The sequence below is a fragment of the Vulpes vulpes genome, chromosome 12, assembly GCF_048418805.1.
Source record: "Vulpes vulpes isolate BD-2025 chromosome 12, VulVul3, whole genome shotgun sequence".
Taxonomy (NCBI): domain Eukaryota; kingdom Metazoa; phylum Chordata; class Mammalia; order Carnivora; family Canidae; genus Vulpes; species Vulpes vulpes.
The window spans coordinates 72579774-72595601 of record NC_132791.1 but is presented as its reverse complement, the minus strand read 5'-3'; the positions used below and the strand labels follow the sequence as shown (position 1 = coordinate 72595601).

At 37.0% G+C, this 15828-nt stretch overlaps 2 protein-coding genes across 5 annotated transcripts in view; one reads left to right on the top strand and one right to left on the bottom strand.

The window, feature by feature from the left end:
* Nucleotides 1–15828, bottom strand: part of CNOT6 (CCR4-NOT transcription complex subunit 6) — a 68577-nt gene that overhangs the window by 25866 nt on the left and 26883 nt on the right. For 2 of the 4 annotated variants that reach the window (XM_072728840.1, XM_072728841.1), the window contains exon 2: nucleotides 2822–2987. The exons of the other annotated variants lie outside the window; for them this stretch is intronic. The gene's annotated coding sequence lies outside the window, so the exon portion shown is untranslated. The remainder of the gene's footprint in view (nucleotides 1–2821; nucleotides 2988–15828) is intronic. 4 annotated transcript variants of the gene reach the window in all.
* FIGLA (folliculogenesis specific bHLH transcription factor) lies at nucleotides 6741–7378 on the top strand. The gene is given in 2 exon segments (XM_072731570.1): nucleotides 6741–7286; nucleotides 7289–7378. Coding segments are annotated over 2 exon segments (636 nt in total).

The window sequence follows — 15828 nt, the reverse complement described above, 5'->3', positions numbered from 1 at the left end:
AAAAACCTTCCCACAGGACGCTCAGCGGTTGAGCATTTGCCTTTGGCTCAGGGCATGATCCCAGAGTCCCAGAATCGAGTTCCACATCAGGCTCCCTGCATGGAGCCTGCTTCTCCCTCTGCCTGTGTCTCTGTCCCTTTCACTGTGTCTCTCATGAATAAATAAATAAATAAAATCTTTAAAAACAAAACAAAACAAACTTTCCCACAAACAAGATTCAAAAACCAGAAGAGCTCACTGGTGAATACAACCAAACTTTTAAGGAAGAACAATTCTACACAGATTGAGCCAGAAAACTGAAAACAAAAAGATACTTTCCAATTCATTCTATGAGGCCAACATCACTCTAATACTAGTACAAAAAAACCTACAAGTCAAATCCTTCATGAACATAAATGCAAATTTTAAAAAATCAAATCTAACAATATATTAAAAGGATAATAACCAAGGAAGACTGGTCCCAGGAAATTCAAGGTTTGTTAAGTACTAGAAAAAAAAATTACTCAAAAGAAAATATTCAATTATTCAATAGAAAAGAGAATCATCTATAGAGATGTAGAAAAAGCATCTGACAAAATAACATTTAAAATCAGCACCTAATCAAATCAAATCATCAATTTAAACAAAGAAGCTCTCTCAGTAAGCTTAGAACAGAACTTCTTCAATCTTGATAAAGGGCATCTATAAGAAGGTTAATGATAAAAGAATTAATGTTTTCTCCTAAGATCAGAAACAAAGTAAGATACGTCCACTATCACCATTTCCATTCAAAATTATGCTGTAAGTTTTAGCCAATTCAGTAAGACAAGAAAAACTTTGAAGTGGAAAGAGAGAAGTAAAGCCATGGCACAATCATCTATGTAAAATCCTAAGATTCTATAAAAATACTAATCAGGGAGTTTTTAGCAACAGTGTAGAAATAATATATCAATATACAAAATATCTACTGTTTTTATATATAGCAACACACAATCAGAAACACATTTAAAATAACATCTACAATAACACCAAAACTATGACACAGAAGCAAATCGGACAGAAAACCATGCAAGCAAGACCTGGGTACTAAACACTACGGAACACCCCAAAAGAAATTAAAGAAGTCCTAAATAGGTAGAGAGATATTCAGTGTTTAGAGATCAGAAGATTCAATATTGTTAAGATATTAGAGCTCCCTGAACTGGTTTAGAGAGTCAACACAGTCACAATCAAAATGCCAGCATGTCTAAAAACTGGCAAGCTGATTCTAAAATTCATATGGAAATTCAAAGGCCTTACAAAACTCAAAACAACTTTAAATGCTTTATTTACATGGAATATTAGCTGTATGCCGCAGTTCTATGAACTGAAAAGTAAATAAATTTGTTTTATAAATAGGCTATGCTGTAGATTCTAATTATTACACAATTAGGAAAATCACTTTCTCAGATCAAGATCGATTTTATTACACAGCTGTACTGAGGTATAGTTGACATATATTAATCAGCATGTATGTAAAGTGAATGATGTGATGATATATTTGGATCTGTGCGTACATCTTTCAAACTATCACCACATTCAAGGAATATATCCATCATTCCCTAAAATCTGTAATTCCTTTTCCCCACCTCCTTCATTTGTCCATTCCCTTCCCCAATCCCAGGCAACCACTGTTCTGCTTTTTTCAACCATAGGATTGGTTTATATTTTGTAGAATTTTTATATAAAGGGAGTAATACAGTATATACTTTCTCTTTTTTTGGTCTAGCTTCTCTATTTATTTTGATTATTCATCCATGTAGTTGATTTTTAATAGGCGATTCTTTTTTTACTATTCCATTATCTAGATATGCCAGCATTTGTTTAATCATTTACTTATTAAAATAATGTGGATGATTTCTAGTATTTGGCTATTACAAGTAAAGCTACATTTATGTACAATTCTTTGTAGAGGGTATAACTTTTCTCTTAGGCAACTACTTAAGAGTAAAACTGTTATGTTTTAACATTTAAAAAAACTCAAAACTGTTTTTGCAAAGCAGTTGTCGCATTTTATGTAAAGCACTTAACACAAACTACTGAGTGCATGTTTTGCATGTGTTTCAGCCTCAAGATGCTACTTAACAAAAAAAGAAGGGCTCGAAAAATGCATTTTTATATTTGAACTTAACAGAAGCATACAAAATTCTCAATCAAAAGGGTAGCCAGAAAAGAAACTAAGTAGTCTGTGAAGAAGAAAAGGGGGGAAAAAAATCAAGTCTAAAGAATCATGTATAAATACATCAGCCATACAGGTGGGATTATCCTGACCTCAATTAAGAGGTGTGTTTTGGGAAGTAATTCCATTCTAAAGTGTCCAGAATCCAGTGTCCAGACCAGGATTTCAGGCTCGTAGCTAGGGAAACTGCAACTTGGGAAAAGGAAGAAGACTGTGTTGTGAGAATGGCAAACTGGACTACGGGGGAGAGAGAGCCTAACTGAATTACATGAAGGGCACTAAAGAGAACAGTTGGCAGATTAAATACATAGATAGTGCTTAATTTAAACATAGTAAAGTTGATGGGGAAGGAATTTTACTGAACACAACAAAGCACATGAATTAACAAATGGAAGTTTCATCCAAAAGGAAAACAACTGCAAATGCCCTGAGCCAAAGAGAGCTGCTCAACTGCTGAGCCACCCAGGTGTCCCTACATGATTCTTAAATGTGATTTTAAAAAGAAAAAAATTTTTTAAAAAACGATGGAACTATGGACATTCAAACTTTTTGCTGTAAAAGATTTTCTAACACTGATCTAAGGTTAAGAGAGATTCTAAAAACATTAAAGGTTAGGATGCTTACAGTTTTGGGGCACCTGGGTGGCTGGCTCAGTGGTTGAGCATCTGTTCAGGTCGTGATCCCAGGGTCCTGGGATCTAGTTCCACATCAGGCTCCCCCGAGGAAGACTGCTTCTCCCTCTGCCTATGTCTCTGCCTCTCTTTCTGTGTCTCTCATGAATAAATAAAATCTTAAAAAAAAAAAAAAAAAAAAAGATTCCTTACAGTTTTAACTGCATTTTCACTTTTAAACTTGATTCCCTACAATGAAAGAGAAACAGATCATCATTTCAACTTTCCTCATCCACTCGTTACATCCTTTTTCATTATCAAGTTTATATCATCTCCAAGGAAGATAAACAAACGGCCAATTAACGTACTCTGGATTTCATGAGCCATCAGGGAAATGCTAATGAAAACCATAATGAAATACTTCTTTTACCTCCACTAAGATGACTAAATCAAAAAGACATATGTAACAATTTTTACCAAAGAGTGGAGAAATTAGAACCCTCCTACAAGGTTGGTTTAGAATGTAGACTGATACAGAAACTCTGGAGAACAGTCTGGCAGTTATTCAAAAAGTTAAGCAATTACCAGATGATCCAGTAATTCCACTCCTAAGTATCTACCTGAGAGAAATGAAAATACCCACATAAAAACTTGTACACAACTGTTCATTGCAGCACTATCCTTTAGAACCAAGTAGAAACAGTGTGTGACTTATAACAAGAAATACATACACATTTGGGGGGCATCTGAGTGGCTCAGTTGGTTAAGCATCAGACGCTTGGTTTCAGCACAGGTAATGATCTCAGGGTCCGGAGGCTGAGCCCTGTGTCTGGCTCCCTGCTCAGCTTGGGTTCCCTACTCAGTTCTGAGTCTACTTATACCTCTCCCTCCCTCTACTTCACACACTTTGTCTCTCTCTCCTTCTAATAAATAAAATCTTGAAAAAAAAAATTAAAGAAAAATACGTTTGGTCTTCACCTGTTTCCAGAGTGGAGGCCCTAAAACCCTTGGAATTTCCTAAGTGATTAAGCAGTGAAGTATCTTTTGTTATCACAGGTACCCTCCTGAAAGACACTACTAGAGTTTTAACCTTAAGTGAGGTGACTTTCTAAAGCCCCAGGAATGGGGGCTGGTTGCCAGGGAAGCCAATCAAGATGTGAGGGAATGAAACTTTCAGTCCCCACCAGCCCAAAATCTCACTCCCACCAACAACCAGGAAGGAGAGAGGGGCAGGAAAAGTTATATCAATCTCCAGATTTAATCAACTGTGCCTAATGAAGCCTCTGAAGGAAACCCTGAACTGTGGAGTTCTGAGATTCCAGGATGAAGAATACAGAGAGGTAGGATGCTTGCGTGGCTCAGCGGTTGAGCATCTGCTTTCAGCACAGGGCGTGATCCCAGGGTCCTGGGCTCGAGTCCTGCATCAAATCCTGTGGGGAGCCTACTTCTCCCTCTGCCTATGTCTCTGCCTCTCTCTGTCTCTCATGAATAAATTTATAAAATCTTAAAAAAAAAAAAAAGAATACAGGGAAGTATGCAAAGGGTGAGGGGTTCAGAAAGAGCATGGAAACTTCTTGCCTGTTCCCTACAACTTGCCTTCTGCATCTCCTTCCATTTGGCTGTTCTTGACTTTTTATAATAAACCAGTATCTAGTAAGTAAACTCTTTTCCTAGTTCTGTGAGCCAATACAACAAATTAAACCGAAGGAGGGGTCCTGGGAAGCTCTGGATTTATAGCTCCTCGGTCAGAAGCACAATATAACAACCTGGACTTGTGGCTACTGTCTGAAGTTGAGGGAAACAGTACCATGGGACTGAACCCCTAACTTGTGGTACCTGACACTACTGTCAGAACTAAGTTAAAATCATAGGATACCCAGCTGAGATGGTGTCACAGAATTGCTTGGCGTGTGGAAAATGCTGTAATGTGTGGAAGTAGTGTTGTAATAGAGTACTGAAAGCAGAGGAGACACACAGGAGTGTATTTTTCCAGACAAATAAATGTGATGATACCTGCACATGGAATATTTAGCTGCTAACAGAAACGCAATCCTGACACATGCTACAATATGGATGAATCTTGAAAACATAATGCTAATGAAATAAGGCAGTCACAAAGGCCTCATGTTATATGATTCCATGTAGATAAAATGTTCAGAATAGGCAAATCTATAGACATAGAAAATAAATTATTGGTTACCTATGGCTAGGAGATTAGAGGGAAATGTGAAGGGGCTGCTAATAAGTACAAGGTTTCTTCTAGGATGCTAAAAATGTTTTCAAAGTGATTGCGGTAATAGTTGCGCAACTCTGTTAATAAAAGAATAAATAATAAAAAAATAATAAAAACCCCCCAAACTGTGTACTTTACTGATGAACTGTAGGACATGTGAATTATATCTCAATAAAGCTGTTATATAAAAATTAAGTTTATAGTATAAGAGAGAACAAAATTATATACATAAAACAGTAATTTGTATGTATACAACAGTCGGATGAAAAAACAGTAGAAGATCCTATTTATAGTAAGAACCGAAAGGTAAAATACCTAGGAATAAATCTATTAACAAGTATATTAGACTTAAAGATACAAAGAGAAACAAATGGAAAGACTCCTATAAATCTCCCTAATTTATAAAATAACATGATCATGATAAAAATGCCAGGACTAGATAAGTTGATTCTGCATTTCATTATTTAAAAAAATAGCTGAATATCATATGTCAAAACTATAAATGCATATATATCCCTTCTGACCTCCTATTAGGAGAGATGCAAACCAATCTACAAGGTTATTCACTGTGGCACTATTTGCCACAGACTGATCATCACTATAGTACCACCACACTGACAAATATTATGGAGCTTAAAAAGTACGAGAGAGTTGTCTATATACTTATCTCTCCAAATACAGTATTACATGAAGAAAAAAGCACAGTGCAGAAATACGTATACAGTATATTCTCTTTTGAATTAAAAATAAGGTGGGGAATGAGAATCTGTATTTGGCTTTGTGTATCGTGAGGTACTCCAGAATAATGCAGAAGAAACTACTAACTCCATGTGAATGCATATGTGTGGGCATGCTGGGAGCTGGAATATGTGTGTGTGGGGGTGGGGGGGGGAGAAGGGAGATCTCCACTGTATGCTTTTTTAGGTTCTCCATGTCTCCTCTTCCTGAGATGTCCTTAACTCCACTTTCCCCTGGCTAATATCATTAACTCAGTAGTCAGCTATTCTAGGATGCTTTCCCTGATCCTGCCAGGCTGGCTAAGACCGTCTTAGAGAAAAGATAATAGGTCAGACTTTCTGTCCTGTGTTTATCACAGTTTTATAATTATCTTCTTGGGAGTCTTCTCCTACAGCCTGCAAGATTCCTGAAATCTTATGTCCCATCATCTGCCACATTAGAAGTTTAAGAATAAATGAGTAAACATGTAAGCGATTTCCAGTAGTAAGTGATGACCTCAAAACTCCTATTCTGGATGTCCTGCCTCCACTTGAGTTCCCTCCGCTCCTGTTTACCTGTCCCCACTCTAAACTTCCTCAAAGCAGACACTAGGGTCACCCAGAGGGCAGACAGCTGCACAAGCAGGTAACGTATTGAAAGTTGCTTGACTCCGGAGTACACTTACCAAAAGCTACACTCATCAAAAAGTGCTAAATATTCTCTTAAAAAAAAAAAAAAAAAAAAAAACAGAACTTGATCCAGAATTTGAGAGACATGGTCTACCACTCTTCCATGGAAAAACATGAATAGAGCATACTCAAACTTAACTAAACTCAAATTCAACTGAAGACTTCAAAATGTCAGAAAGTGTCACAAACTAGAAAAGGCTAACCTGTGGCCCTAGAGCTAATTAAGGCACCTGATTCAAATATCATTTCAAGACTACTGAGGACACCTGCTGTCTCCCTACCCTCCACCCCCCATGGACGCAGCACCTGTGCCTGCTCTTCTGCGAGCCCTGCAGGCCAAAGAGCTGCAGGACATGCTGTGGGAACAGTTGGGGCCACTGCCCCAGCTGGTCACCATCTGCCAGCTCATGTGGCTGCCCTCGGGAGACCACTCTTCTACCAAAGAGCTCCAATTGGTGGTGGAGCAGCGGTGCATGGCCAACACCAAGGAGCATGAGCAGATAAAAAATCTCAACCTTGGCTTTGCCAAAGTGGAGACACTTGTGCCATTTCTTCCCCAAAGCAGGAAACCTAGCAAAGGTGATATCCTTTAAGGTACAACTGATTATATGTAAGTTCTCAGTGATGTTTTCAGAGGAGCCAAAGACTCTGAGAAACAAAATCCAGAGCACCAGAACCATAGCAACAATACTTCTGAAACGCCTGTGTCCTTGGCTAGAAAGCTATCAAGAAACATCACCCAACATGCCAGCTATACTGTGGGCTTGAAGAATGAGGAGGAAAGGCTCTGCTCAGATGGTGGCAGTGGTGAGTCAGCATACACTTGTCATCAGAGTGTGACAAGTCTACAACTGGAGTTATCTCCCCAACCAAGAGTCTGGACAGATTCCTAAAAGTGGAAGTCCTGAGTCACTGGCTCCCCCATGTATGAAAAGTGAAAAGGCCAGCCCAGGGCTCCCTTCTAGAAACAAATATATGCAGTCTTGAAAGCTTAAAAAAAAAAAAAAAAAAAAAGACTACCAAGCAGTCCAGACCCAAGGCCCCTTTTCCTGGAAGGTTCTTCAGGACGACGGCTCTGGTTAGTATATTTCTCCCTACCCTATACTGCCACCTCCAGGGCCTGGAACAAGTAGCTGCTGAGAGCTACAGATATACCTCAAAAGCAGGCAATTACAATGCCACTGCCACACAATGGAAGAACCACCAGAGGAACATGAAAGTTGTTTGGTATCTGCAGATTCTTTAGGCAGAATTTAAAAATTTGTCTGCATCTGAATTTCCACTAATAGGAAGGTTACAGAAACGACAGAATAATTTGTTGACCAATCATCCTCCTGAGAGAAAAACTAATTGAAAACAGGGTACAAAACACAAAAATGAATATAAAAGCACTGGAGAACTACAAAGACAGCAAAGAAATGAGAGACAAAGAACTTAGACGAAAAGCAATGAGTAGTAGTAGGCAAGACAGTCCCTTCATTACCCTTGGCAAAATATGGAAAATCACAGGCAGCAAACGCAAGAAGATAAGGCAAAAGCAGAGAGGCTGAGGGGCTAAGCGAAGCTTTAATACCTCTTCTGCCACTAGGGAAACAACACAGGAATGCAGGAAACACTAAGGAAAAAGACCCTGCTGAACCACCAAGATTCCAGTTAGGACCTACTAATTGAGTAAGTGTGACCTGCAGTAAGCCAACCCGCTGAACAACCTTAAATAATTCAAATGAGATGAATTAGACTATGGGGAGCTGCTCCTACCTGCCAAGGACCAAAGTAAATCCGTTCCAAAGGAAGAGAACACCATCCCCACAGACCATCAAGTTATTGTTTCATATAATTTCCAGCATTCAATGAAAATTCCCAAAGGATTGAAAACCAAAAGGAAAAGAGAAACAGGGGATCCCTGTGTGGCTCAGTGGTTTAGCACCTGCATTTGGCCCAGGGCGTGATCCTGGAGACCAGGGATCAAGTCCCATAATCGGGCTCCCTGCATGGAGCCTGCTTCTCCCTCTGCCTGTGTCTCTGCCTCTCTGAATAAACAAAATCTTAAAAAAAATAAAAAAATAAAAAAAAGGAAAAGGAAAAGAGAAACAACAAAAACAGAACTCCCCGGAGATTCAAATACTGGAATTAGCAAACACAATCTTTTAAATAAAAAATTATGATGGACATACACTTTAAGCAAAGATAGAGTGACATAGACTGGATTTATCCTCCTACATAAAATAAAAACCAAATAAGTATATGAAATACTGAGTATCAGGCATCACACACTAGGCAGCACAAGAGAGTAATCATTGACAGATGGGAAATAAACAAGGTAAGCCTTTAAGACCATTCTGCCTGGACAGTTTCCTTAGAACAGTGCAGGGAGATGGAACCCAGATGCAGTCTGGCAGTCTACTACATGAACTGATATGAAGCTGGCATTCCAGAAACGCCAAAGTGGCTACAGTTCATAGGGTTTAGTGCCAAAGAGGAGAGAGCACCACATAGAAAGAAAGCTCTAGAGATCTGAGGACCCTCTTGAGTCTTCAGCTGAGTAGTGATAAGCAAATAAGCCTTAGGCCAGAAATGGGGAAGTGAGGACAAAGTGAAAAGGGCAGAGGGAACAACCCTTAGGATCATACAGGACCAGGAATAGTTTGTGGTCTCACCAGACAGAAAATTTTATAAGTCAGAGAATTTAGAAAGGTAGTAGTTAAAAGCAAGTACTTGATAGAATCAAGCTATTTCCAAGTAATTTAACTAAAGCCCAGAACAAAGCTCAGGAGTATTTATAGGAGTATAAAAACATCCAGCACCCAAAAAAGTAAAATTAACAACATGATGTGTCTAATAAAAAATTACCAGACATACAAAAAGAGAGAAAGAAAAAGAGAATGGGTAGGGGGCGTGGAAAGGAATTGAAGCAACTCAGGATGAAAAAGATGGAATTAGCAAATAAGGACATTAAAAATTATTCTAGCTATATATTACATACCTTCAAAAAAGGTAGAGGCAAAATGTTAAGTAAAGGCATGGAAAATTAAAAAAAACAAAAAACACTTTTAACTTCCAGTTATGAAAAATACACCAATACTGGATGAAATGAACAGCAAATTACATACTGAAAAAAAAAAATTAATGAAACCAAAGACAAAGCAATAAAAACTGTCCTAAGGTGGGGGGGCGGGTGGGCAGGCGGGAATGGAACAATTTAAACAAAGGATTAACGAGCTGTGAGACAACTTAAGATACAAGTAACTGTATTCCAAAAAAGATGGGTGGGATAGGGGAGAACATAAAAAATTATTTGAAGAGTGGCCTAAACTTTTTCAAGTATCATGAAAACTATAAACCTACAGATTCAAGAGGTTCAACAAAACCTAAGCACAAGGAAAAAAAAAAGACACCAAGGTACATCATCATAATCACTTTGCTTAAAACCAGCAATAAAGAGAAATCTTAAAGCAGCTACAGAAAAAGGACATACATAAAAGAAACTAGGATAGGAACAACAGAAGACTTCTCATAAAAACACAAACAAGAAGATGGTAGAACAGGATCTTCAAAATACTGAAAGATGAAAACTGTCAACCTAGAATCCTATACCTGGAAAAATTATCTTGCAAAAAAATAAAAGCAAAGTGAAAGACTTTTTCAAACATGAAACTTGAATTAAAAAAAAAATCACCTGCAAACCTCCATTACAGAAAATATTAAGGAAAGTTCTTCAACTGGAAGGAAAATAATAATAGAAACTTGCCTACACACAAGGGAATGAAGAACACTAGAAACAGTACGTACACAAGTAAATAAAAACTTTTTTTAATACTTCACCCTTTAAAGGAAAAATATTATAGTGTGAGATTTATAACATATATAAGGAAAACATGACAGCAATAGCATAAACTTCAGAAGAAACAGAAACAGATTGTTAAGATTCATGCTAAATATGAATATTCTTGATTCACTTTATATTATAAACCCTAAAGCAACCATTATTGAACAAAGAATTAGAGCTTATTAGTCAACAAAGGAGATAAAATGGAATTTTACCTAGAATGCTTAGTTAATCCAAAAGGAAAAAAAGAGAAAAGGCAACAAAAAACAGATAGGAAAATAGAATATAAATCACATGACAACATATTTAAACCCAACTAACAATTAAAAAGAGAGAAACCAACTAATATCACTGAAAGCACCCTTCTGAGAACATCACTGTAACTGGGAGGAGTTAAGTGCAACTTAATTATGAGTGAAAAGTGTCCATAATAAATCTGAAAGCAGTCTGGACCCCAGGAGTTCCAAACTGACCAACCAAAGCTCCTCACTGAGGGAAAAAAACCCTCCAAAAATAGAATTAAAATTGTGAGAAAGGCGTAAAAGAGATGAAGGGGGGGAAAAGGTCGAAATAAAAATGAGAGAAGGGAACAGAATCAGAAAGTTTCACTGCAAAGACCAGAAGAGGGAGCTCTGAAGTTAGAAAAACAATCCTGAATCATAACTTCTAGAACTTCAGAAAAACTAAGTTTAAATAAAAATGAACAGAAACGTTAAATGCTCAAGTCCCATAAAAGTTATTAAGTATTTTTAAAAGTTACCAGAATAGGGGCAACCTGGGTGGCTCAGTTGGTTAAGTGGTTAACTCTTGGTTTCAGCTCAGGTCCTGATCTCAGGGTCATGAGATCCAGCCCTGGGTTGGGCTCCTTGCTCAGTGGGGAGTCTGCTTGAGATTCTCTCTGCCTCTCCCCTTATCCCCCACCCACACACACTCATGTGCTCTTGTGCATGCACATGCTCTAAAATAAATAAACCAATCCTAAAAAAAAAAAAAAAAAGGTTACCAGAATAACTCCCTACAGACAAGGAAAGCATACCACAAACATGCTCCAAAGACTATTACTTAAAACTTCAAACTGAGCTAAAAAAATTGACATCAAGAAAGTTATAAAAATATAGAAGAATTAGAAAAACTCAGTTAAGGAAAACTAAATTGCCAAGAACTTAATAATGAATAATCACAAAATGAGAATGTTTTTAGAAAAGGAAGACATTTTTAAAAATCACAAGTAAATGAAGAACTATGGATTCAAAATCAATCCTTTTTTTATATACCAACAGTGAACAATTGGAATTTTGCATTAAAAACAATACCATTAGCAACCCAAAAATGAAATACAGTTCTAACAAAATATACACATGATTTGTATGAGGAAAACCAAAACTTTGAAGAAATCAATGAACTAAATAAATTGATATTCCATATTCACGGATAGGAAGACTCAATATATTATCAAGATGTCAGCTTTTCCCAACTAGACCTATAGATTCAGTGCAATCTCAATTAAAGGTCCAGCGAGTTAATTTATGGATACTAACAAACTAATTTTAAAGTTTAAAAGCAGAGGTAAAAGACCACAGGACAGCCCAACACAAAACTGAAGAGTAAGAATAAAACTGGAGAACTGATACCAGCTGCGTTTAACACTTATTATAAAGCTACAGTCACTGGCAAAAGAAAAGACAATCAGATCAACATAACAGAGAGCCCAGGGATCCCTGGGTGGCTCAGTGGTTTGGCGCCTGCCTTTGGCCCAGAGTGCGATCCTGGAGTCCCGGGATCAAGTCCCGCGTCAGGCTCCTGACATGGAGCCTGCTTCTCCTTCTGCCAGTGTCTCTGCCTCTCTATCATGAATAAATAAATAAATCTTTAAAGAAAAAAAAAAAAAAGAGAGAGCGCCCAGATAATACCCACAGAGTCAACTGATTTTGACAGAAGAGCAAAGGCAATACATCCACAAGACAAAAAAAAAAAAAGAAAGAAAGAATATACTTCACGCTCTTCATAAAAATTAATTCAAAATGGATCACAGACCTAAAATGTAAAACACAAAACCATAAAAATCCTAGAATATAGCACAGAAGAAAATCTATGATTTAGATTTGCAATGACTTTTTAGATATAACATCAAAAGCACAACCCAGGGATGGCTGGGTCACTCAGTGGTTAAGCGTCTACCTTCGGCTCGGCTCAGGTCATGATCTCCGGGTCTTGGGATTGAGTCCTGCATCAGGTTCCCCATGAGGAGCCTGCTTCTCCCTCAGCCTATGTCTCTGCCTCTCTCTCTGGGTCTCTCATGAATCAATAAATAAAGTCTTTAAAACAAAACAAAACAAAACCACAACCCATGAAAGAAATAATAAGCTGGACTTTATTAGAATTAATAACTTCAGCTCTGTAAAAGACACTGTCAAGAGAGTAAGACAGGCCACAGGCTGGGAGAAAACATTTGCAAAGACTTATCTGGTGAAGGACTATATCCAAAATATACAAAGAACTCTTAAAACTCAACAATAAAAAAAAAAAAAAAACTCAACAATAAGAAAACACAATTAAAAATGGGCAAAAGAAGTGCGCACCTCACCCAAGTAAATATGCAGATGGTATATAAACATATGAAAAGATGTTCTTTAATCATGTCATCTGGGAAATGAAAAATTAAAATAATAATGAGATACCACTATACATACCATTTAGAATGATCAAAATCCTGAACACTGACAACATGAAATGCTGGAAAAGATGTGGAGCAACAAGAAGTCTCATTCACTGCCAGTAGAAATGCAAAACGATACAGACATTTTGGAAGAATTTAATAGTTTCTCACAAAACTGAACATATTCTTAACATATGATCCAGCAGTCACACTCCCTAGCATTTACCCAAAGAACTGAAAACTTACATCCACATAAAAACTTGCACATGGATGTTTATAGCAGCTTTATTCATAACTGCCAAAACTTGGAAGCAACAAAAATAGCCTTCGGTAGATGAATGGATAAACAAACTATAGTACATCCAGACAATAGAATATTATTTAGCACTAAAAAGAAATGAACTATCAAGCCATGAAAAGACATGGAGGAACTTAAATGCATGTTACTAAGTGAAAGAAGTCAATCTTTAAGGCTACATACTATATGATTCCAACTATGTGACATTCTGGAAAAGGCAAAACTATGGAGACAGCAAGATCACTGGTTTCCAGGGGTTAAGGGAGAGGGAATGAAGACGAATCGGCAGAGCAGAGGACTTTTAGGGCAATGAAAATATTCTTTATGATTTATAATGGTGGATATATGCCATTATATATTTGTCTAGACCCATAAAATGTATTGCACGAAGAGTGAACCCTAAGGTAAAGCATGAACTTAGGATGATAATGTCAGTCACTATTAATGTAATGTAGGGTCACTAACTGTAACAAATGCACCATTCTGGTAGAGGATGTTGGTTGTGGAGGAGTCATCCACCACACTGTGTCACATTTGTTGTGAACCTAAAGCTGCTCTAAAAAAATAAAGGATATTTTAGGGATGCCTGAGTGGCTCAGTCAGCGAAGCATAGAAGCATACGACTCTTGATTTTGGCTCAGGTCTTGATCTCAGGGTCCTGAGTTCAAAACCCACATTGTGCTCCATGCTGGGTGTAGAGTCAGTCAACTTTAAAAAAAATTTTTTTAATTAAAAAAACAAAAACAACAGAACAATGGATGCCAGGAGCTGGAAGCTGGGGCAGAGTCTGCCTAAAAGGGAGTTAGGGGCCCCTGGGTGGCTCAGTTAAGCCTCTGACCTAGGCTCAGGTCATAATCTCAGGGTCCTGGAATCAAGCCCCATATGGGGCTCTGTGCTCAGGAGGGAATCTGCTTGTCCCTCTTTCTCTGCCTTTCCCCCTGCTCATGCTCTCTGCCTAACTCAAATAAATAAAATCTTAAAAAAAAAAAAGGGGGGGGGGATACATGGGGAAGTTTTTTGGAGGTGATGAAACTCATATTGTAACTGTGGTGGTGGTTATACAACTGTGTATATATAAATGTACAACAATAAGGTGAGTTTTACTGTATTTTATTTTTATCTTCCTGTAAATTATACCTTAATTTTTTTTTTAAAAAAAGTTTTAAAAACGATTCGAGACAAATATGCAAATTTAGAGAATAAATCTCTAAAAAAAACCAAAGGAACCAGCATACCAATAGTTATTACCCAAACTGTCCTGAAATTAAAAGAAAAAAAATTCAAACTACACACGTACATGTTTTTCTTAATATACCATACCCGAGAATATAAAGGTAGAACAAAGCCAACACCAAGATATATTCCAATAAAATTACTGACTTAAAAAAAAAAAATCCTTTGGGCATGTAGGCAAAAAGAGCAACTAACTAATAAGTGAAAGAAAACTGAACTGTCATCAAAACCTATCGCAAAACGGAAGTAACATACTCAGGATATTTCAGGAAAGAATGTGAGCCACCTATTTTATATTCTGCCAAACTGACATTTGAATATAAAGATACAAACTGTTATTAATGTGCAAGAAACTCAGAGAATATTCCTACCATGAGCCCTGCCTAAGGAAACATCTAGAAAACAAGATTCCAGAAGTCCAAAATTATTAGAGATAAATGAACTAGTGGGAGGCACTGAATATATATACTTACTAACAAAACAAAGTCCAAGTGGGGATTGTATCCACATTAAATGGGAAGGCTGATAGTATGTCATGACTACACTCTCACAATATAGAGTACAACTATTTAACAGGAGTGGGGTGGAGAATGGGAACTATATTCCAAGCAGTTCTACCTGCTTTCAGTACTCATATTAGTGGTAGTATTTTTAGTACTGTTATTCTGAGACTGCAATGTAATATGGGATAAACCAAATAAGTAATTACAGGATATTCAAATTCCATCATCCCATATCCCTGAGAACTAGGACATGCAGTATTAAAGGAGATACACATGTAATTATAGAAAAGGTTAAATAAAATCCCTGTTATTCTAAATACAAATCAAAAGTATCAGTATATTTTTATAAGACATTTTGTAACTGTAAATATACAAATGTATTTTATATATTTAAAAATATTTTATCATATTAAGCATGTATACATATACAAATATATGTCAACTCTCTCTATATATATTATATAATACACACACATATGAAGATATATATAGTCCTATTTCCTAGCTCTGTCCAGTGGAAACACCTAGAAACAATGACCCACCCAATAGCAACAAGCATCCCTAGCAACAGATATTTTGGTCTTGAAATATCATTTCCAACTAAAAAAAAGACAAACAGATTTTTTGGAAAAAATATTATTCCAGGTTTGAGGCAAGAAATACACAAGATGAGCCAAGAAAATCTTGCTATACCACATAGCGAGGAAACTACTAAAGACAATTAGAGTAGTATCAGAAACTCAGAAATCATTTAAAAAGCTCTCCCATTAGTCAACAACCAGACAATTTAAGCAACAAAATAAAGTAATAATTACAACTTATTATCTACACCCCAAATGTTTAGCTACAGTAGTTAATAATGACA